The sequence below is a fragment of the Neopsephotus bourkii genome, unplaced genomic scaffold, assembly GCF_033783945.1.
Source record: "Neopsephotus bourkii isolate Nb327-2 ecotype Australia unplaced genomic scaffold, CSIRO-AGI_Nbou_v1 NB_1630, whole genome shotgun sequence".
NCBI classification, from domain to species: domain Eukaryota; kingdom Metazoa; phylum Chordata; class Aves; order Psittaciformes; family Psittacidae; genus Neopsephotus; species Neopsephotus bourkii.
The window spans coordinates 480,034-505,241 of record NW_026902105.1 but is presented as its reverse complement, the minus strand read 5'-3'; the positions used below and the strand labels follow the sequence as shown (position 1 = coordinate 505,241).

At 38.5% G+C, this 25,208-nt stretch overlaps 1 protein-coding gene across 1 annotated transcript in view; it reads right to left on the bottom strand.

Annotated features, from left to right (window-relative positions):
- Positions 1-25,208, bottom strand: part of CPQ (carboxypeptidase Q) — a 130,024-nt gene that overhangs the window by 101,618 nt on the left and 3,198 nt on the right. Inside the window, exon 2 of the mRNA XM_061373193.1 lies at positions 16,347-16,554. Within this exon, the coding sequence (XP_061229177.1) occupies positions 16,347-16,554 (208 nt within the window). The remainder of the gene's footprint in view (positions 1-16,346; positions 16,555-25,208) is intronic.

The following is a 25,208-nucleotide window of genomic DNA, read 5'->3' as shown; positions in this document are numbered from 1 at the left end:
TACACACCCCAATGCACAATTCTTCACATCTATCTCATAAAGCAATCTAGGGTTGGGAAATACAAAATGAATGTTGTCTAAGTATCTTTAGTTTACTCACTCATACAAACACATTGTGAGACTATTTACATACAGAGCTGCCTGTTTTCTACAGGACCCATACCATAGCCACTTTACCAGCCACATGTAATCTCAACATTCATATCAGGTCAGCTGTTTGTTATCGTTGACTTAAAGCTTAAAATAAATTCCAGAATGGAACCATGACTAAATTCATCTCTAGCTATAGCCATAACTAGATCACAGCTTTAACTCTCAGTAATAGGCTCACATCCCCCTCATACTTCGGTTCTGTTTTTTCACTTGTATATTCTACATATCACAGAAAACCTCCTCATATACAAAGCTTTACATTTTGAAGGAATGATGAAACATTCTGTAGCAAAACAGAAGGAAAACTGTATAACTTGATCTCACATTTAGCTACAGAGAATACCTACTCATAAGTGCCCCACTCCTGTATCCTTCTCTTCATCAAATGCAGTACAGGAAGGGCTGAACTCCATTAAACTAAATCCCTTTTTCCAGCACCATAAAGTCCTTACAAAACAAAACCTGTCCTTGTCTTCACTCAGACTGTTTACGTTCTTTCAAGATTCTCACCATTATCTGGATAGAGAGGCCAAACTGTAACAGAATTAGTCAAAACTCAAAAGTACAGTTAATCTTTTCAGAATAATTAGGTCTTTAAAAATAAAATCAAGATTATTCCCCATTTACAGCCACTTGGCAAAATATGAAAGAAATAAATTCAGCCTCATTTTGTGTTTCTGTCATCATTTATCCCAAGATTCTCTTGCTTTGTTTGCTTCTTTTTGGCTTTGTAGGATTTGATTTGTTGGTTTACAGTAGGTTGAAATAATACCAAGACACCTAACTTTGAAACAAAATTTGAATACACACAGAAAATTTCAAGAAACTAAGGAGCAAAAATGCAATGTGGCACAAATATGGAATTAAATAATGTAGCACTCTGTTATCAAGGATAGAATATTTGGAGTCTAGCCATATGGTCTCTTCCAGATTACTTTGTACCAGCCTTTAATAGATGTAGCATCTGCACAGATGTAATGAAGTGTAAGAGACTCCAGAAACTATCGGCCTTACCAATGAAAACTCCCTTTGAAAAAATAGTACAGCATGACTGCTACCACATGGACTCCATTTAAACTAACATTTAGAATACTGCATCTAATCAGCGCTAGGCACTCATTAAAATAAGGCTTTACCAAACAAGCATAATAGCTTTGACGTAATAACATACATGCTAGGTTACAGAATGCAACTAACATGTATATGCATTTTGCTATAATTTTCAGTACCACATGCACCAAGGGAATTCTGTGATAAACACAGAAGTTTTTTAAAAATAGCATAGATTAGATACGATTTTGCAAACACGAAGCAGAACACAACTGTGAGTGGTAAAATGATCAAATGAAGCAAGTCCAATGAATTCCACCCCAGGACTATCCAACTGCTGGGAAAGTAGAAAAGTTTGCACAATCCTTTCCAAATGCCTGTGAGAAGCAGAGGCTCGCATCAGCTGCTCTTCAGCTGAAAAAGAAACCTTCTGCATCTTAAAGACCTGGAGATGACTCTCCGGCAGCTGACAATACCTTGAGGGAACCACTGAAGTCATACACCTGTTTGGCCTCCTCCTGCTCAATATGAACAAGCAAGCTCCCCCTCCTGTGTTTACACCCCCACCTTGTGAGAACACAGCTGCCGGCTGCACACTACCATAGGCATGTTAGCAGAGGGCTCTTGGAGGGAACCCCAGTGACAATCCTAATTGCCAGCACCTGCAGGCTTCTGGCTTAATGGGGCTTCTTTTTATTTTTTGTTGAACTCTTGGCTCCTCAGCTTTGAGCAGGAGCCATATTTATATCTTCAGTGACCCCTCCATCACCAGAGACTAGCGATCACACAGGACAAACGAAAAATCAGCCTTGTACTTATAGGAAGGATATAAATAAATCCAAACAAAACAAACAAAAAAAAAACAACCGAAACCCAACCAAACAAAAAACCACCACCAAGAAAAATAATTTTCTCTATTTTGAAAGCCAAAAATCAGACAAAGAAGCACTACAGGGATAGCAATACATAAGCAAACTAGATAACAGCTAGCTGTCTAAAATACTGATCTGGCCTTCATACTTCCCTCATGTAGTGATGGTTGTACTTATTCATAATAAGTTCTTACATTTAAATTATCACACACAAACAGGGGTGAAAAGGTATCAGAGCTTTATGGCTAAGATTGATCATCGTATCAGTGCTTCCAAGCCCCTTTTTTGTTGCAGACACTAAATAGTGAGGAAGGTCAAGCTCTCCCATACACATTAAATCACACTAAAACTTGAGTCTCCTCTGGCATTGAATACAATGTATTATGAGACACTACAAGGAGTAAGCCTCCTTTCAAAAGATGGTCATGATAAAGGGTAACATCCAGCCAACACTTTCATTGAGCTGAAGGAAAAGGATAAAGATACTGGTCTTACCCACCGTAAAAGGTCTTCCTTTTTATCAGAGACCTAGAGGTAAATAAGGGGTTCAAAGTCTGAAAGGAAGCAGGGGAAGTTTCAAACTCACAGAAGAAGATATGTATGGAGCTTTTCTTCTTCCCTTCCTTCTCCATGCCACACACCATTCAGAGCTGTACACACCTTGGACACTGCCTCCATTTAAAAATAAAATATAAACCTATCAAACTCAAACATTTAGGAATAACTTTTCCCTAAATAGATTGGGGCAATGAAAACAAAGCCTTATGAAGAAACAATTTTAAAGTGTGAAAAGTAAGACTTAAGGATTAACAGGAATACAAGGACAATCTAGACAAAAAAACATAATCAAACCACAAAGTAGAATAAGAATGACAACGGAGAAACAAGTCTGAAGACAGCAGGAGAACAGTACGTTAGCAACAAAGACAACTACGTAGATGGATAAAAGTGGAAAGCTTTTAAAAGCAAAAAACTAGTCAGCAAAATAACTTAGGTATTATCACCATAGATAGCATGGATATAAATCCCAGGAGTGGAACAGGAGAGAGGAAATGGAGAAATCTAGCAATCTTTTCTGCTGTTTGTGAGTATAACTGCGCTTACACTGAAAAACAGTGGCAAATCTTCCACTACTTCAATAGAAGTGGGTGGAAGGTGAAAGGCTTTGAAAACTGGCTGGATATTTGAAGAAATAGTAAAGGTCTTGACTGGATTCAGTCCCAGTGAGTAAGTTTGCTCAGCAGTGAGCAAACAAAAACCTACTGCAAGACACTTGTCAGGGTGAGCCCCTACACTTTCTGAAGAAAACTGAAACTCTGAAACATCTTTACTGCCTAAATCCTTTTTTTACTCCCACAGATCTAATTTCTATATCATATTAAACTTTTTGATGTTCTATTAAACAACCCAACACTTTTGCTGTTCAAGTAAAAAAAAAGATTATTTCAGTCAAGAGAATAAAAAATATGTTAGCAAAAACAACACGGTGAGCATACTACTCATTTTTCCCTCAAATGAGAGATTTGCCACATGAAAGGAATTACTTTAACATCATTATATTTGCCTATCTAGTTCACATATTATACAACACTCACACAATGTAAAATACAATGTAAAAGCTTAAGTGATAAGAATACTTTATTTAATAGCATATTACACTGATTTGATAAACTCATTCTCCAATAAAATGGTATGGTTTTAGTTTCAAAGCTCATCTAAGTCTTGTATGTTGCTCCAAAGTCAGATACACCCTGAATTTTTTTAGTCTCAAACTTGAAATCCACTGCAAACAGAAAAGTGTCTTTTAGCAAGAGTATATCTTTTTAAAACTTATTATAATATTGTAACACCTGTGAACTAGAACTAAATATTGGCAGCACAAAAAAACGTCATGCCAAGAGTGAGCATTTGTTCCCCACCTGCATTTGTTGACTGTGACAGATTATCCCCAAAACTTCATAATCTACATCAGATGAAATACAAAATATCCCAATAGGTATGTATTTCCTCTGAAAAGCTCCTTTCCTAGCAATTATTGTTGTGTCTAGGAAAAGAAGAATGTCAGACTGAAACAAAGTATCTTTCAAGTGCAAGCCATGGTTTGCAGAATGACTGAATCAGTTCTGGGTATCTTCCCATGCTGCTGGTTTCTTTGGGAGCATGAAGGAAGAACAGCAGCTGCCATGATGAAGTGAATGCAGGGGTTTCCCAAGAAAACAGTTAAGTCTTGATAATTCAAGTCATTTTCCTTCCTCAAAAGGAAAATAGAAATCACTGTCAAGTGTTTTTAATACATACTACATTCTTTCTTTGTGCTCTTCGATACACACTGCATAGTCATATTATTTTGCTTACTGTTTAAAGGTTTGTGCTCTTCCTATTCAGTCCTGGACATATACCAATTCCTTCATCATCTTCTGAAGGGGAGAGAAAAGATTATTCTCAATCCCACTCTTACATTTTATAGATTTCTTTAATATCTAATAAAGAGCACCTAGGAGAGTCTCTGCTGGAAGACAGGCTAAAACAATACAATTTTCTTTCATTTTCATTAGTTGATCCATGTTGGTGAGGAAAATGTTGGAAAAAAGGTAGCAGGCTGGAGGCTTTTGATGGAATGTACAATAATGATCATGACTTTCATAGTCTGTACATAAATTTAAATACACAAATGCTTTTTGGATCTTTACCAAGACACAGGGGCACACAACCAGTCAGATCAGATGAGCTGTGGGGGTGGAGAACTGGATTTAGGGACATGCTAAGATTTCAGACCACCTGAAAACTGACTGCCATGGGAATTCTGCAGCTCTATGAGCAAACCTCTGGTAGCTCCAGAAGAGGACTGTCAGTGGGCCAACCATGAGTTTCCCCACTTCCTCCTCACCTGTCTGTGCTGGGTGTCACTCTTCTGTTCAGAAAGCCTCCACAATGAAGGACATGCAGCCAGTTGCCTGCATTCACAGATTTGTGAACACACCAGAGCCCTAGAGCTCAAGATATGAACACACTGAAGCCCACCTACTGCAATGCTACAAGACAGTAACAGAATAAAAAGTAGGAATTTTCTCCCAATGTTCAAATGCTAACTAGGAATGTTTTTTGCTCCCTGAAGAACACTATGCAGGAAAATTATCTTACTGACTGTAAACGATTAACGTTAATACTGAAACCACATATATAACTTCATAAATAATATAAATAGAAAATCTGTTAAAAAACTATCTACTTAGAAGTGCATTGTATAATTTTTGAAACAGAACTGTGTTTTACAAGCTAATATGCACAGGCTGAATTAACTTGCAGCTGTCAAGCTCAAATATTCTTTACCACAATTTTGTGTAAGCATAGTGGAGTTACTTAAATTATTCACTGGAAATTGTACTTGTTTCAGATCTAACTTGTCTATAAACAGAAACAGAACAACTCTGAATACGTGCAGTTCATAACTATTCATTGTGTACTTTAAGGCAGTTGCTCTGTAAGTGCAGCTTGCAAAGCCAGCCCTCAAAGTGTGATTTTAATAGTTTCATCTACATGAAGATAAAGGTTCACTGACCTGCGGTGAATCTTGTGATGTAACCTTTATACTGATTAATATCAACATTAACAAAACTCATGGTTCAACAGGCCAGTGCTTGATCCACAACTTAATCACTGAACTGTTCACCTGCAATGAACAGTAGATGGTTGACATGACCCATGGTACACTGCAAATCACATACTATCACTTCTTGCTGCCAGAACTATAAAACTATTGAGTGACCTGGCTGCAAAAACGCTAATAAAACATCTTCTGTTCACACAGACACACAGACAAGTACATTGCATGATGAGCTGACACTCTTTTAAAAAGAATGCACTAAAAGCATGACCAATTACACTAGTTATTTCAATTTAAACACCTTAAGGAGGAGATCCTCACAGGCACAAATGACATTTTCCTTTCCGTTCTCAGGAAACCTCTATGGACAAGCATTACCTGGAAGTCTGATGTGTTCTCCAATTCCTCGACATTTTTTTGCACTTGCATGGATTCTGCCATCTTTTCACTAACTGAAGTTATTCCTCTATCTATCACTGAAATAGCCAAGGAATAAAAAGTAATGCTCTACATGAGACAGGATTAAAAGAATCCATCACTGATTGTCCCTAAGAAGTACCATACCAAGATTTACATGACTGAAACCTAATTTTAGGCACTGAAAAACAGTTACGCTTCTAAAATCATAAACTGCAGCTGCACTTACAATTCTAAGTATCTCTGCTAAAGTTTTCTCATGGCTATGCCTACTCACATCACATTTCTGACAAGCCTGAAATGTTAGAATTCTCTCAGATGCTGCAGCACAGTATATCTGTTTTCCTAGATTGCCAGCATTATAAACTAAGTAAAGAGTTCCTAAATAAACTAAGGATGAAGGAGAAAAACATAGAGTTTTGTGGAGTTAAAGCCTTGGATGGTCTCTCAGATGAACCTGCAGCCCAGGATTTGGGACTCCAGGTGCTGACTGCATCTGGATAATGTTGAATCCTCTTTGGCCTTTGAGCACAAACACAGATCCCTCTAATGCCTTTTCTGGAGATACAGAGCATGTAGTCAAGCTGCCTGATCCCTTCACAGCCCTTTCTGGCTCTTCCATATTCCCCCAGCAGCCACTACAGCCCTCTCAGAGCCTGAAACTGGGAGCCCGAAGATTCTTGTTTCCTTCTTTGGAGACTGCAGTGAGAGATACTCAGAGGGAGACGCAGACTCTTCTCAAAGGAGGACCACAGTCTACTCCCTAAAAAGGTGCAAGCCATACACGGATTATAGGAGAACAGCTACAACCTCTTGTGTCCTACCTGTGAGATCACCCTTTCCAAAACTCCGACTTTTGGCAAAATCACATCTGAATCCCAGGACCTGATTTCTAAAGTTCATGTTGTTCTTGACAATAAAGAGCTGTTACTAAGAAAAACCCTTGTACTTTTATGAAATTTCAGGTCCTGCCTGCTCATTCCAGAAGCTTCAACTCTCACAGTGAGTGATACTGAATTTAACTCAAAATCCAAATCCTTTGAGCTACAGTCAACCAATTGCTTTTAAATATTTCCATTTGAAAATACAGTATTCCAAGGTACTGACCTGCATTCTCTGTCATTCACCTCCTGTGAAGGCCTTCCCATAGATCTCTGTTAGGTCAACCTGTAATGTCCATCTAGCAGAAGCTGACGAAATACCATACTTTCTATTTTATAATATAAACCCATGGTTATTTTATAGATTATTTATCAGCAGAAGTCACTCACTATTATCTAATAATATAACCATCTCTCTACAAGAGTAGCTTCTGCAATACTTTGCCTGTGCCAAAACTCTTGACAACCTAATCACAGTTTAGAGGAGTTGATTCTAATATTGCTTTCTTCACAGTAAACAATGTACACATGCTACACTACATTAACATTAAAAAATATATTAATGCTGCTTGCAAACCAGGAAAGAGAAAAATAATCATGAGCTACTCAAGATCCCACAGGGGCACAAGGCAGGGTGATGAATGGAACTTCAGCATCCCTGCCTTTAGTTAATTCACATGATTATTCTCTCTAATGCGACAGAAGTATCTTTTGTTGTCCTGTGCACAAATGCCTAGAATCAATCTGGATTTTCGAGAGCTAAAAAGTACAATAGTTTCAATATCTATTGTAAAGGTATATTTTTTATTACTAGGAAACTAATGAGATTAAATACAAATAGAAATAAGTAAATCAGAAATTATGTAGCTTCTTTCTGTTACTTATCCTTAGAATAAAAATAAAAGTTCTTCTTTTGTGATCACAGTAAATTAAAAATCCAGGAATTGCAGTCAACACTGCTTAATAATAACAAATAGAAACACATCAAAGACAACACCTCTGTTTCACAGAGTATTTGCAATAAGAAAGCAAGGTAATGGTGAAACAGTTTAGTAGTAGTCATATACCCTCGTCACTTACCCAGCTAATGACATATGGCAATGGTCTATAAATACCAAACCAAAGGTCAAATTTGAAAAGGAAAATTGGAAGAGAACAAAGTTACAGCTTTAGGTTTACACCATCCTCCTAAATATAGAAACAAAATGAGAGAAAGTATAAGGTGCCTGAAGGAAAGGACAACATGCAAGTAATCAAAGCTGGCATCGCTGGCAGAGCAGAGACAGGAGATGGCACCTCTCATTTAATAAAGCAGATGGAGAAAGATTTTCACCATTTAGCCTTTCCCTGCAAGCAAAACCAAAGGATTAGTATTTGATGCAACAAGATGGACACAGTAAGAGGGGCTCAGGTGACTGATTGGGTTTGAAGGGGAAAACAAAGTTGGAGAAAAAGACTAAAGTAATTTAAATGGTTACACTTACTAGGCCGAAGACATTACTTCTACTGGGAAAGGCCCATTATTACTGTTGGCCATCAACATCAAGCTACATTTAGAAAACAATTCTAAGCAACTGTGCAATCATTGCTTTGATTTCCTAAGACACAAGTCAAAATCTGTGTGTCATAAATAAGGGGTTTCATCATACAAACAGGTTGTACTTAAATGCCTGACATGCATCATAGTCAAGCTAACACAGCAGGGTGAGGCTATACTATGTGAAGACAACATTTAATGAAGTAACACAGAAATACCCTACCATATGGAGAAACCACAAACAAGACTGTGGGAATTCGAAGAACCAACAAAAATGAGAGGCCCCCTACTCCCTGAAAAACAATGCAAGCATTCTTGTAAAGAGAAATCATAACATTTTGGAGCAAACCATACACCTCTGATCACGTTTAAGCACACAAGGCAAAACAAAATGAGGAATTAGCATTTCCAAATCTTCTGCTTGCCTGCAGTATAAACCAGAGAGACTGTGGATATTAATAGCTGACTAGCACATTAAGTATATTTCACAAATGGCACCTTTATTTATCAGCCTGTTTGTTTTACATAAGTAAAAGGTTATATATCAAAATAAAACATTTTGTTGTATACATAAGACAAATTCTGAAACACACAAATTCAGCCAGAGTCCCTATATAAACCTGTGTTTGCTTTGGAAATCAGCAGTAAACCTGGAAAAGAATACTTCAGATTTTTTACATCATAAAACTATAACATAGATTCATAGAAGAGTTAGGGTTGGAAAGGACCTTAAGATCATCAATTTCCAATCTCCCCGCCATGGGCAGGGACACCTCTCACTAAACCATGTCACCCAAGGCTCTGTCCAACCTGGCCTTGAACACTGCCAGGCACAGAGCATTCAAACTTCCCTGGGCAACCCATTCCAGTGCCTCACCACCCTAACAGGAAAGAATTTCCTCCTTATATCCAATCTAAACTTCTCCTGTTTAAGTTTTAACCCATTACCCCTCGTCCTGTCACTACAGCCCCTAATGAAGAGTCCATCCCCAGCATTCTTATAGGCCCCCTTCAGATACTGGAAGGATGCTATGATGTCTCCACATATATATTCTAAAACTTTTCTGTAGTATGTAGATAGTATCTTGTAACACTATCAGATTAAGAACAATACCAAATAGACTCTGAAAAATTATCTTGAGTAATATAGGAAGTAGAAACAATACTTTAAAACCACTTACAATACATGAAAATAATAAAATTGGATAGAGAGGTGAGTCTATACAGCAGATCTCTGTACATGCTGTTTCAGCATTGCCTGGACCAAAATCAAAAAGTGAGTTGCTGTGTAACTTGAAACTACTGAAGTCAGTCCTAGAATACATCAAGAAACAGAGGCTTTACTCTTCTTCTTCTTTTTTTCTTTTGAATAAAAAATAAAGGGGGGGGAGTATTAGGCTAGGATACCCCAAACACCAATTCTGTACCATTCTGGCACAACCCTTCTGGTACTATTTAATCTCTTCCAGCTGTCCAGAGCCATATGCTTATATGCTCTGGAGATAAACACTCCAGATAAAGTCCTCAGTGCTGCACTTAGACAGAAAAACCATGGGGAATTACACAGAAATGAGAGTCACAGACTTCTCAGATCTAATCAGCAGCTGAAAATAAATACAGGCATTGTGAAAATAATTCATTGGCATTGTATTACTCAGATTGCTCCCTGCAATCTTTATCTGCATTTTTATTGCCAGCTTTTCCTTCAGTTCTCCACATTTACAGTTGCCATATACTATTGAGACACCTGCCAGTGTCATCAAGAAAACTGAATAATGCAAGAATATTAATAGAACCTGCAATTGATGGATCAAGACATTACAATCATGTCATGGTTCTGAACTTGCTAACAGTGCTTTTGTAGGCACAGCAACTTGTACATATTCAGAATGGGCTGGCAACACTGAAGAAAGCCGGAGCTGATTAGGGAGAAACAGGAAATCACAGAAAACTGATAAAGTTCCTGGTGCTCAACCCACAGCAAGCACAGCTGTAACTCCTTAAAGATCTGTACAAGAAACACAAGACTTGGCAGTTTTATATGCTCAACATCTTTATATACATGAAACAGTAACACAAAGGCAGAATAAAACTGTTCCTTTAAATCTTACTAACTCCAGAATATTACTGAATCTAATCAATGGGTCCTCCTGGTACCCAAATAAGATCAGAGTTAGCATGTTACTCTCGATACTGGTGGCCATCTAGCCCCACCATGTGAGTCAGTAATGTCAGGTGAGGGGGTGAGCCATAAGAGAAGAAAAAAAACACCAAAATTTGAATACTACATTGATAAAAGTGCCTTCGGAAGCTATAAGGAAATGAGGATTTCAAAAGTACCATTAATCTCACAACATCTTTCTGGATAACAGTCTATTGACAAAGATTTTACTAGCCCTTTACCTGCCTCTAACAAAATTACAGAACACACTCTGTTCATTATTAGACATTAAACGAAGGAAACTCTTTTCAGTTACATGAATATATATACAGGAAGTAGTCAAAACCAGAAGGTGGTAGAGAAAGCCTTTGTTAGTCTTGCCAGCATTTTACTGACTTTGTAAGCAAGCAATATGTGGGTGTGTCAAATTACCCAGAGGTTTCACTTTAACACCAAGTCCTGTCTACTGGAAAGTAACAGGTTCATGCAGTTCAAAGCAAAAAGAGGCAAAAGGTTTGGTAAAAGCCAAATAAAGATTAGGACTTTGGAAACATTATCTACAGATTTCTCACTATTATGAAGTTATCTGAAATCTGACTTCTGTAATCACTGATCAGGTAGCAAAATCCCACTGTACAGTATGATCATCTCCTAAAGCCACAGGCTCCGTTTCTTCTACGGACATCCAAGTTCTCTTGCTGACAGCTAGGATTTGCCCAAAAGCGAGCACAAAGACTGCACTGTAGAACGCAGTATGGCATGTTGGCCTTCAGGGAACATAAGAAAGAAAGTAAAAAATAATGAATTGTCAGTTAGCAACATGAACAGACATCCTGGAGCGAAAGCCCCTAAGTGCAGGGCAAGAAAATAAATCCTTCAGAACACACATTCATATCTCTAAGGGCAGCAAGACAACATGCACAACTCTATGAAACATAACTAGAATCTTCCACAAGCTCACCAGAGATTTATAAAACATGGTCTGTTCTTGTTTCTGCTTCTTACACCATAAAAAAAGGGTTTTATCATTGTTTCCTTGTCCCTTAGTAGAACAGAAGACAGTATGGCTGCATCCTATTGCCACAGAATATTGCCCTAGGAGAGACTCTTGTTGAGATGTTTCCTATGAACAATTCTTGCCAATATACTAACCCCATAAGTGAAAAGCATTCATAAAAAACCAGTGGTTCTTCCTGATTTTTTCTGTCATGCTACAGCATTACTGTTGCATCTCTACTATTATCACCCAGCTTCCTGCTGCCTTTATGCTTCATGCATTCCCCAAGCCTATGCAAAGCAGAAAGAAGATGCTGCCTGCTCAGGAGTATAACAGTTTTGCAGTGTCAAAACAGAGCATGCAGAATATCAAGCAAGGGAGAATCAGGTTTATCAGTTTTCCAAGTCCGCCAGAGATCAGTTCTAAACTACCTTCACCATAACTGCATTCTCCTCCCCACTGAAAGAAATAAATCCTCAACACATGTATTTACCACTTCACCCTGTGTGCATAAAACTCACATGCTAGGGAGAAAAAAAAGCACTTAAAATACAACAAGACAATAAAAAGAACAGGTACTCTGTCACCGGAAGATGGTAATGACCAAAGGTTTCTCAAGTAAATAAATGAAGGCATCAGATGCACACATATTACAGGCAAACTATTTTTAGTACTTCCAACAAGAAGTACTTCTCTGGAAGAAGGAGTGCTGGCACTGCACATAATAGCATGCACCAGGACAAAAGAACATAGCAATCAACGAAAATTTCAGACACCAGCTTAGCACTGTCACATGAAATGGAAAAAAAAAAAAAAAAAAAGAAAAGAAAAAACCCCAAACTGTAGGAGATTATTCTACTCAAGGAATGTAGAAATGCTTTACTTCTACACTCAGAGAAATGTCTTGTGCCCCAGACATCCTTTGGAAAAACATTAAAACATTATTTCTGGAACCTTAATCCAGTAACTTTCTCCCTTCAAACCAAATCTTTCCTGGTGCCTTTTTTGTTTTGACAAAAAGGCAATCTGGTTTAGCCATTTCTATCCTCAATAATAACAATAACATTTGATATTATGTATGTATCAGCATCAAGGCAACCTACTTGACTGAAATGCAGTGAATATCCCTGAGTTTGTCTTCCCTGACTTACAGAAAGCCTCATTTATGACCCTGTACTCCACCTTGGAATTGCCATTTGATAATCGAGAGCCACAACTTGTACTGATGACATGAATCTCTGTATCACAGGGGGCACATCTCTGGCCACTACAATAGAAATTACACCATAAAGAGTTTAAATTATTGATAATGTGACTTTCTTAAAGGTCTCACATGCTATGCCCATATTAGCTTTCTTGTTTGACTAAAGAATGAGCTTTTGAAGTGAACACCCCAAAATCCTCAGCTATCCAATCACTAAGCAGTCTCTGAGCACCAGCAAGAGAACACTGATTTAATTCACTTTGCGATTTTACCTATTCTGTCTTGTCAGTAAGCTTTAATAATCAGCCGTAATAAGCCTAAGATGTTTATCTACTACAGTACCTAGCTTTAACCTATTAATATTATTCACCTTGCAAGATCACCTAGAAATCACACCACAATGTGGCTTCCATTGTTCCAGCCAGATTAATTTATTGTAAATAGAGTAAGTAAATAATAATAAGCAATCCTCTGTCCAAAAGGTTGAAATCTTAAAAAAACAAACAAAACCAAAACCCACAATCAACGCACTCAACACTGAAGCTGATACAGCTTAGAGAAAACTGAATTTCCACTCTGTTCACCTGATGCAAGTGGGATAGTGCACTATCAGGAGGATACTTTCTTCTAAGATGTTTCCAGAAAGTTTTGGGTGGGATAGCACACTATCAAGAGGATACTTTCTTCTAAGATGTTTCCAGGAAGTTTTGGGAAACTGCCACAATCCCATTATTAGTTATGCATGTTATGGGTACACACGTAAACACACAGGACCAAGAAGTAAAGGTTCTGGTCAACAAAGCAGTAGTATAAAAATTGTAAGAATTTAAGACTTTCCTTCACAACTTTCAGAAGTCTTTTTTACCAGCTTTTTACCTTTCATCTCTTGCCCTTCTAACACACTACTCCCTGCAGCAACAGTATTTTCCATCAGTCAATCAAAAAGGCAAGTGTCTTGAACAGTGCTGCTGACACTGACAGGAAACACCCCATCCAGCACAGCACACTGGTAGGACGGACAAGAAGCCACACAGCTGTTGATTAAGAGAAAACACAGAAGAAGGCATGGAGATAAGAAAATCCACCCTGCCTACAGCAATACCTATTTTCTGTTAGAAACAAGACAAACGGATCTAGGCATTATGGAGTGGCAGAAATAACAGACTGGACCTGAACATCTCCCTTATTATAGGAAAAAATAGATTAACCAGTCCCTCAAAGACCCCAAAAACCCCTAAGTGAAGGTAAACGAAGAAAAAACAGAAAGTATATTTAATGAAAAAACGCTTCCTGGCAGCATCTAAATTTGAAATTGCTTTTGGGAATGACACCTCGGCTCCCAGCCTCAATTAGGGATTCAATACTTCTAAACAAACATGCATTTGGCATCTGTTTCTCCTCTCTTTTCATTCAGTTCTGAAATAGCTGTAATGCCAGTACCCAGACATAATAAACAGGCTTTATTACCTTCATTCTCCACCTCTGTTCCTCATCTCTAAATTTTCCATTACATGTTAAAATGTACTTCCATAAATAGTCAGGCAAGCAGAAGCTGATAACAAAGTGTTGCTTTCAAATGAACATCTCTGCAGGGCAACAGAGCTGAAGACGGGATAAATAATTTTCTGGGTTTCAGATAATCGACAGATGATACCTATAAGACTATTTTGAAAACATATCATTTTTCATAAAATTATTTTTGAAACCTACGCTGCTATCTGTTCATTATTGTGAACTTTATTATAAAATTTTAAGTATTAGAAAATATATCGTAAATAACACATTTGTTGGGCATTAAGAAATAGGCTAGTATAGTTTGGATAGTATCTGAATTCAAAATATTTTATTTTTGAGAAAGCATTTTAAACAGGTAATGTTGGCTTCTTTAGGGGAATATGGAATATCAGCTACATCACTATCAACTACACTGGCAGCAAAGCTGTCCTCTGCGTGTGACACAATAGTTAGTTAGCATTACTGCATTTCTCAAGTCTCTCTGAAGGATCAGAAATAGTGATGTTTGCACACTTCTACTGCTGAGATACAAATACTTGTGTTCTGTCTGAAATTGTGGAATCAAGCATGCTTCCAAGTGCCTGTCCCAGCTGCTTCCCAGTCTCATCCTCAAGAAAGATCCAAAACCATTCCAGCTTTTCCCACCTACCAGCCTAGACTTCTGTAGAAAGAAAACCTAGGAGCAGAGATCAAAAAGAAACCATGTTTTTATCTAAATAGAAAACAATTATAGTTTATGGTGTAGCTCGCATTCAGGGACACCGTGGTTGCTGCCGTTGACTCTTCCATGCGTAGGGAATGAGGCAGCTAGGGGGAGGAACAGCCAGCCTGTACTGCTCTAAACATGTAAGTGCAAAATAAAAAAGAACATTACAAATTACAGCACCTCTTGTACAAACTGCACGTGTCTCTTCCATGCTGTCTTAAGTTGTTTTATTAACACAGCTCTATAGTTTAAGCCCTCGGGTATTGTGCCTTTAAGGCATCACTTAAAGCCTTTGCCACTCCCGCTCAGGCTGCGGCTTAGGTTGAGGAGGGTGGGCAGGAAGGTGGGTCCTCAGTCCAGATCTGCTGTCTGAAAATACATGACCAAAACTCTGCTGCAGACTACTACACGATGCTCACTGCAGACATTAAGCTCACCAATAACCGTGTAAAATTTAAAAACACTATGTTAAAAGACAGGGTTTATCTGTCACCCTTTTACTTTATACCTGAACTCTTTCATTTCCTCTCTTTGCCTCAACTTGTCTTCCTCACAATAGATGAGCATTTTAAGTGTAAACATTCAGAGTTGGAAACAAATTACCAGTTAAAGAATTCTGTTACCAACCAGAAAACTAAAAAAGAAATGTAACACTATATAGGACAAATAAAGTAATGTACTAAGACATCTAAAAATACTTGAACTAAAATAAATAAATAAATAAAACTCATTATTTCAACCTACCTCGCCTCAAAAGAATTGGGAGAATTACAATCCTTACTGCTAAACTGTTCCAAATTATTATGTTCAAAGCAGACTAATCCTTCATCTAGTACAAGTCAAACTCATACTAGAAAAATGACCAACACAATAAAACCTGTGCACTTCCATTCTAGTTTAAATATACAGAATGACCAGTTCATATCATCACTGAAAGTCTAGTACATGGTGTCATCAAAGACATTTGACTGTGGTTGATCTCAGAATATTTATGGCAGCCTTGAGAAAGCAGGAAGTTCTTTAAAACAAATACACAAAATTTGAATCAGCAACAAAAAATGAAAACATTTTGAAAGAATGACAAAGCACAGGGGAAAAAAATTACTGTGCAGCCAACAGTTTCACAACTGAACACCCACTCCTAACTGGCAACATTTAAATCACAGAGAATAGAACTGCCTGCCCAGAAACCGCATGTGAACTAAAGGCTGAAACGTGAGTCACAGGGAGAAACAAGAAAAATACTTACCTATGAATAGAAAAAGATGCAATGGATCTAATGAGTGATGCGACTGCTCCAACTTTAGCAGCCTCAACTGCTCCTTCCGATCTGTATCGCACAGTTTCACCATAACTGATGAAAGGTTCGTTGTAGACAACAATCTTCCCCTTGGCCTCCTGAGCTCTTTTGTGAAGTTCATCAAAAGAGGCGACCACTATAACTTCTGCTGTAATTCCTGAAAGAAATATTACAGTGGCTTTAACACTGCTTCCCTGTAACTCTCCTACAGCCAGTTTTAACAGACAGAAAAGCATGAACTGTGCAGAACACAGATTTAAAACAGATTTAAATTATTACTGGAGAAAGAAGACTATGTGAAATGCTTCAGCATGGATTGGTACTAAATAGCTGTAATAGCACACTGAACCAAGTACACACAGTTCTGTAAACCCTGCTATCAGGTTGATATTAAAACATAACTTGAAGGGGAAGAAGGATATACAGGGAGAATTCTGTGCTCTGCATGTGCTTTAATGCCTCACTGCAATCATTTATAGCACAAAAACATTTGAAAAAGATGCCTATGGGATTAATAAAAAAAAGATAGTGCTCTTTTCATGGAATTGTTTTGATATGTTGCTAAACAACTTAGCTTAACATAAAACAACTGGAAGCACATATTTTTAGACTGAAATACTTATAAATAAATTAAATGAAATTAAAGCTCTGCAGTTTCAACAAATTTTGTTGTATGCTTATAATGAAAAAAAAAAAAAACAAAAAACCCAACCTAAACCAAAACAAAACCCTTCATATTTAATTCAGAACAATACCATAGTTCTACAGGATCTCATTCTGAGTTTTCCCAGGAACCCATCTTTCCCAGGTGTGATACAGAGAACACAGGCATGTACTTCCGCAGAGCTATTCACACATGGTAAGTAAGATCCCATTCAGCTCTTTGTTTTTCATAGTTGGAATAGTTTTAAATTGCTAAATTATCCTGCTTGAAGAAACAAAGGATTTTATAGATAAGCCATTTTTCCCAAAGCCAGAGAATTCTTCTGACTTCTTAGAACATTCATTGAAGAACTGTATTTCACAGCACTGAAGAAATAATTTATTAAAACGACCACTACGTTTAAAATCCAATTTTGCTGACTGGTTACAGAGGTAAGTAGAAACTGCTTAACAACGTAGGCTGGTTCTTTACTTCTAAATATACAAGTAGTAATGGATGCCTAAAATTTTAGTGCTGTACATTTCACCTAAATGGCACAAAATACGTCAGTGAAAACTAAAACTAATAACAAATGCCTAGCAAGGCTTTTTTGAAGAAGTTGAAACTATCATGTTTTTTAAAAGAAAATATTTCCCCTTGCAAGTTCTCTTTTTGAGACTGTAATACATGAGAAGAACTGATAGAAAAATAGAAAATCATCTCTCCCAGCATCAGTGTATCCAGGCTCATGGCTTCTTTAAGATCAAACTACAGTACACTTCAAAACCTTAAAGAAACTGTTTCACACAGGTTTGGTTTCTTAAGAGTACACCACTAAGAGGGCAACAGAGATCTGCTACTGTCAAAGCCTGTGAGTTTTAGCTACAGAACTAACCTAGCATGAGAGGTGTAGAAAATTTTAACTGAATAACTATTCAGATTCTTAGCCTTACAGAAAGAGGCACAGAGAACCAAACCAGGGAATCACCTTCAAATATTATTAGTTGCTGCTGGCAGGCAGGTGAGCATGCTAACAGACCCCAGCTGCTTCTAATGAACTGCGGGTTCAGCTGCCTACCTAAGGAATATCCCTGCAATAGGATCATTTTGGGTATGGAACCATGCCACTGGAAATAAAGGTATGTATCCACAGAATTTCATTTTCCACAAGAAAAGCCATGATCTTAGTAGGTTGATACTGTACCAGTACTTTGTATTAGCTCTCCCAGTGCTCCACTCGGATCGTGCAGAAGGCACTGAGAGGGCACATGTCATATTAGTGACCATGCATCAAAGGAAGCAAAGAGTAACTCTTCTTGGCATTATTTTACTGCATTAATGAACAAACACCAACTGTGGATGTTTTTTTAAGAATTCTGCACACAGCTAGTAACTATGAATAATCCCCAAGAAATATCATGGAGAAGTACATGCTCTCCCTAGGTGACAGGCATCAGAAGTTTGTACAGTGAGCTTTGTAGGATTTAAAGCTAAGGGAAAGAATGCAGAGCTGCAAACTCCAGCCCAGCATCTCTACTTTTGAATATTCCCAAGGAAGCTAAATAAAGCCATCCTTTTACAAAACAAAACAAAGGTTCTCTCTGCAAGTTTAACTTAATGGCAGCACCATATACGACTAACCTGCATCTTACATTCTCATTTATTGAAGTGACAAGAGAAATGTTCATTTTAAATAAATATGTGGACATGAATACACAGATCACCCAAAGACCTCCTGGGAAAAGGGAAAAATGAAGCAAAACCCCCAGCAGTTTATCAATGTAAGGAGAATAAGTTATTCCTTTCAAAAATGGGTAATGCTTCACCTTATTGAGCCTTCAACCAAATAACAAAACTTCACCCCCAGCATCTCCTAACAATTCAATGCCTCAAGGATCTGCCCCCCATACTGAAACCTGTTCTATATCTTTCTTACTCTTACGATTATCTGATGCAGAGCTTGACTGTGTGTTACTGAACAGAAGTCTTCAGAAAACTCATATAAGGAGGGAAGCAGACTGCCTGCTTGCTTAAACAAAATCTAAAGATTTTAACCCACACAGGCCAAAAGATGACCTTGGAGCATTTGGGGAATTAGCTAAGTAAAGGGCATGAAGTGGCAAAGACAGAATTACAAACATGATAAGCTTAGCTGACTGTATGAAGCTTAAGACTCATTTGACCTCACCATGTGAAACATTATATATATTGTTGGGCTGGGTGAGTAAGCAATAGTATCTATGTAGAACTATGGGTTTCCTCTCATTTCTCATATTAAACAGTAAATTGCACCCTGTCATTTCTGAGAATTAAGGTACAGAAAGGGTGTTGATGGTGGGAACAAACAGGCAATTTTCAATTACCAACAGAATTACGTATTACAAAGTCCTCCATACCCAGAAATGTATGTTTCTAACACTTTGCCACAACTTTGATAATCACACTGCCAGCTGAAATTAAAATGGCATGGTCCTCATTTGCAAAGTCTAAAGTCTGTCCCAGGAAGCATAAAGGCATGACTGATTACAGTTATTATTTACTAGCTACAGAAAGTCCAGTCATATATATATATATATATATGTGTGTGCACATGAAAAAGAACCTGTAAATCAGCTGTCTGCAACACTGCCATACATCAAAAGTTTGATCCTTGGCATGAACAATTCTGTCCGGAGAGCCACCTCCAGCACGTGTTTACCTGCCAACAATCATGCCAGAAATAGATTAGTTCAAAGGGAATTCCTCATGAGGGAACTTACTCCCCCCAAGATCAAATGCAATGAATACTTAAGCCATTTTAGTATCTGGAGCTATGCATCTGTCTGTGTTACTAACAGGTTTCCGAGAAGAGTAAGAAAAAAAAAATGCACTCTATTATCAGATTTTAAAAACTGATTAATTTCTATTAAAACATCAAAAAATCTTCATACAGAATATTGTTGCTGTTTTGGTTTTTCCCCAGTCTTATTTCTGTTGACAGGAACAGCCCCTTGGAGATGTAGTTCCAAAGCCAAATGCAGCCATCATTAATATGACAATATTTTTTTCCAGTAACAGCATGTGAACAACGCACCCCTATGTACCTTCCAAACTTCATTTACTTCACACTGTGTTAATGTAAGAATTATGATTTCTCTTACAAATCACACTATGGAACAGCAATGCCGCTGATCCACATGCACTGAAACTAACTGTCAAATAAATAATCTGACGGGCAAGGCAATTTTTGCTTAAAACAATAAAAATATGGCATTTTTTGGTCTTAACACAATAAACATCGACCAAGTCTCCACTAAACTTCCCTCTGTGTTACATATTTTAAAATTTTTGCATCCTAGGCATAAAATACCAACACAAAAAATCAGGAACACATCTAATTGTTCTGGTACTGTTCAAAATCTCTAGACCTTGAAACTGGAGAAGAATGTATCTGAAATATGTCATAGCCTCTGCAGTTATGACAGCAAGAAAGAAACAAGAGTGTTACGTCTGCATTCATCAGAACCAGGCATCAGGACACCAGGACCAGGAAATGAAGACACTTCATGGTAGGAAGAAGATAAAAGAGTAGGAGCAGCAACACACCACAGGAGCAGGGCAGGAAGCCTACCTGATGATCGCAGGCCTGCCTCGCAGACCGGAAACATCAGACCACCCTTGTTTCTTGTTTACTGGATGGCTGCTGCTTCTCAGATTTCTCAATTTTCACCTCAGCTCTCCCACAGAGTTAAGTTAGCTTGGAAGCTGCCACATCAAGGTATACTGTATTCCATGCTAACCCTAAGCACATGCAGGTGGTAGCCCCAAACTTTCCTGACCTTAGCCTGGCTAATCCAGTTGTCCTTCAGACTTGCCCATCTCCCCAGTGTAAAAGTATCACACCTCTGATTCTTTCAGAAACAGCCTACATGCACTGTCTGGTTACTGTTTGCAAGGTAGCTTCTTTTATAGAGGTACAGGAAACCTATAAGTATTTTTGCATGGGCCACAGGAAAGAGCGGAACAAAAAGTTATAATGTACCAGGCAGGATGTGCAGTTATGCTGTAAGACTGGCAGTCTTGGACCCTGGATGCCAGATCACTCTGTACAGAACCGGAACACATGCCAGGATCGATAGTCTTGGATAAAGATGTAAGAATATGAAACATGCAACAGGGAAGAAGATATATATGTCTAGAGATAGGGAAGAAAAGTAGTTGTTGGGACAGGTTGAAGAAAAGAAAGGTTTGAGGAGTAGAGAGAAAAGGAAATATATATTCTTGAAATCCCAGATTAGGGACCTGGCATTATCTCCCATTTAAGTCTGGCATCCTCTAAAATCAGCCCAGAAAACATTTTTCCTCTCAACTTCTACCTTACCTCTTTTAAACACATGTCACTTTTCATCTCTCTGCAGGAATTAGTTCAGCTTTCCCCTCAGTGTCCCACATAATTCAACAAGATTTTCAGAAAAGCAAACCCAAACTCTGAGTCCATAGTGAACCCATCAAAGTAAGGCTTGGTGTCAGGCTGAAGCAAACTAAAGATTCATATCATCACTTTTTTTCTTTTTTTTTCTCCTCAAAAATTATCAGCATATGCTGAAAATTTAAAATAAGAAATGTACCCAAGAAACACATTTTGCTCTGTTAACACATATCAATATATATTACATAAGAATTAAAATACGAAGAAAAGATGTAATATTTTAGGGGAACTCTGAAACGAAGAAGAGGGCTTTTATCAGGAAGAAAGATTTTGTAAGATCTGAATATACTTCTGGAAAATATGACCTCACCTTCTCTGTGGAACAGCAAAAGAGAACTACTTCATGAACCTAAAATTACATAGGAGAGTTATCCAAAACTATTCAGCTCTGATGCATAGCACAGAGGCTAAATCTATTACTCTGTTCTTTAAGAAGAACACAGAGAAAAATAAACACTGTGTAATAGTCACATTTTCAGCACATATGACTTCCAATTTTCATCAAATACTGGATCTCAGTGGAACAGTTTGGTTTCAATAACGTGTAGCTTACTGTGCAGCACTAAATCCTAATAGCATGGGGGGTGGACCTGACCCCAAAATATAAAGCCTTATATGCCAAATGAGTGGGGTAACAGGTCTGGTTCTACCAGGAGCAGACCTGCATGGGGCACAGGCTTGCCCCATGTCTGGGGAGAAGCAGAAACCCAAGAACAGGATCCAGAAAAGCTAGTTTTGGAGCACACAGGTGCCCAAAGGATGAACCAAGGGCAGCCATACCCTCCTTATTAAGTCAAGATGCCAGTCACTGGAGACAATCCCCTGAGAGGGAAAGTGCCAGTGCCACTCAGCTGTACATGGATTCCCCAAATATGCAGAAAATCATGTTCAAATCCTGCCGTTATTGTTAGGCAGAAGCTTCAGCCTGGGCTTACCATCCTTGAAGTAATCACCCTTAACTCAGTAACACTGAAAAGGGCCAAGACCTGAAAATTCAGGTTTTTGCTGTTTTCAATCTGTACAGTTCATCTGAACGTTCACTAAAGCTGTGACTGGAAGCCATGTCTTTCCCAGACAGTATGTCCACCTCAACGCCAAATAGCTACTCCTACTCTCTAAATCTTTGAAATGCCATTGGACTAACTTTTGGCCCAGACACTGGGCCACTGAACACCACAGCATCTGAGGTCCTTCACAGACGTCCTCTTTTACATTCCAAGAAAAACAGTAGCATAGTTATCGTACCACAAGCAGCACTGCTTTAAGTAATAATAAACAATACTGAGGCTCATGGTCTCAAGATGTGAGTCAGTATCTCGTTGCACATAGAAAAAGAGGGATTCAGTGAAGACAGGAGGAGAGCTTTCCCATGCACTGTGCTCTCATGCCTATGCTTCCCTCCAACCCCTGTTCCCAGCACTGAAGCCCTCATCAAAAGGGGTACTCAAATCTCCAGAAGGATGCCCTCTTCTCCCAGTAGGTCAGTCGTCATCCAACTCAAGGGCAATTCCCCTGATAAATATTCAAATTAATTGGGGGGGCTTTCATTGATCTATCTGAATTCCCTAATCCACTTCACCACCGCAAAACTAAAAAGGAGGGTCAGCACCAGGGAAAAATACATTGGCTAGGACTGGGACCAGACCACTTCTTTCAGCAGTAGCCTTAGCTTAAAAGGACTGTAAGCCTACAGCAACAGTACATACCTTCAACAGCATTGAGATACATAATAACCCCATTTTATAAATAATAGGCTGGAACTAATATTATCTAAGTGGCAAAACTCCCACTAACTTCTATAAGAGCAAGAATGGACTAAATGTTGTTGACAGTTACACAACAAAACTCCACGACTCAAACACAAAAACTAGGAAGAAGTCTGCCAATACAACATCTTCATATTTATATTATTTCGGTTTTGCTGCAGAAAACAGTACATAGAAACCAGAGACTGTTCCTTTCTTGAGGAGACATTTCAGATAGGCTGCATTCTGGGGTTGGTTCTACTTGCCAAGATTTCTTCAAACTGAAAGGGCAGGGTCACGGGGGGGGGGAGGGAATAATTATATTTTAAAACACATACAAAAACCATCAAATTTCTGCTACTTTATGGTTAAACATCTGCTAAACTACTACTCTCCTTCAATTATGGGATCCTCAAAGCAACAATTATATCTGTTTTCCTCAGAATTTGGGGGATATAATCAGTACCACCAGAAATCAACACAGTCTCTATATATGTATGTTTTGCCAATGTTGAAACACTGGAAACGAGACAAGGACATTGACTAAATATGGTAAAACTCCAGTTTGCCAGGTCCGTCAACTAAGCACTTTCTAACATTCAATCCTGTTTGTTACCTAGAAATCCTTTTCTTCAAAGTCATGACCATTTTAAATCTCTGCTGACTTCTGGTAATCCAGATCACTCTGTATTTCAGGTTTTTTCCTTTCCCTGTCACTAAGAGAGGCATGCAAGTTACTCCCTCCTTGTAAGGAGATAAAAAGAAGTAAAAACTTTCTCTTTGACCCAACACCTTCAAATCTCAGAATACTGAAAAAATTTCCTCTTCAATAAAAAAACCTAACCCTAACCTCTTCTGTGCTGCCCCTTTTTGCTGTGTAAATCAGACTGAATCTGGAAACTTGACATCCTGGCATGCAGCCTAGTCCTGAAGAAGAAAATAGGGAAATGTAGATTTTATCCGTAAGATCACAAAGTACTGAAAAGCCTCCTGCACATCATCAGAACCAACTAGCTCTATGCCAAACTCATATCTGAACCAAAGTAGGCAAATCCAAGCAAATCCAATAAACAGGTGAAGCTTTGTCCACGTCCCATGAGACTTTCAACCCCATAGGCATGGGTTAGATAGTAGAACTACAAGAGACCTTCCTTGTATCCTAAAGTCAATACTGGCTCAGGCTCCATGGATAAACTATTGCTATTATTTAGGGCTTCCTGATCCTGTCCCAGAGGATCATGGATTTTTTTTCCACACCTGCATGATGTGATGCATGCTGAAATTGAAAGCGAGCAGCCTCAGCATGTGCTCTGGCCATTGGGTCACTCTTAGGAAACACTGGTCTGAATTTCCACAGGCAGAAGGGAAAATAAACCCTGAACTTCCAGCATTCAAAGCCAGATTTCTAACTGCTGTTAGGTTATTCCCATGTTAATAAAGAAACCTTCAGAGCACTAGCTCAGGTGTCTGAGTTCCAGGAGTTGCTCTGAGGGCACCAGCAGTTCAGTAAGCCCAACATGTAGCACTAAGCACATCCAAAGAGAAGCAACGTTTTAAGTATCTGCCACTGCTTCCTATTTTCTTGGCTCATCTGGTGTCAAGCCTGGGGGCACATAATGGGAAGGGAGGAACACAGGACACAACTGAGAGGATGAGAATGCAAGAAATGGTCTCCTGTACACCCTGCTGGGGATGGCGAGTCACCCCCTCTCATCTTAACCCCATCTCCAGACTTTAAAAGATCATAAGTCCAGCCAGTGCTGTCCTCTGGATCTGAGTAGGCATCAATAATATAGAGGAAGGGATTTCTTTGAGCTCTACAGAGACAGAGGTTTAACTAAGGGGTCCAAAACATATTCTGATTTAAAACATACAATAATTATCAAGCTAATACCAAACACCTTCAGAGATCACCTGCACAGTCCACTTTAGAAGCAGCTCTGAGGGTGTCTCTA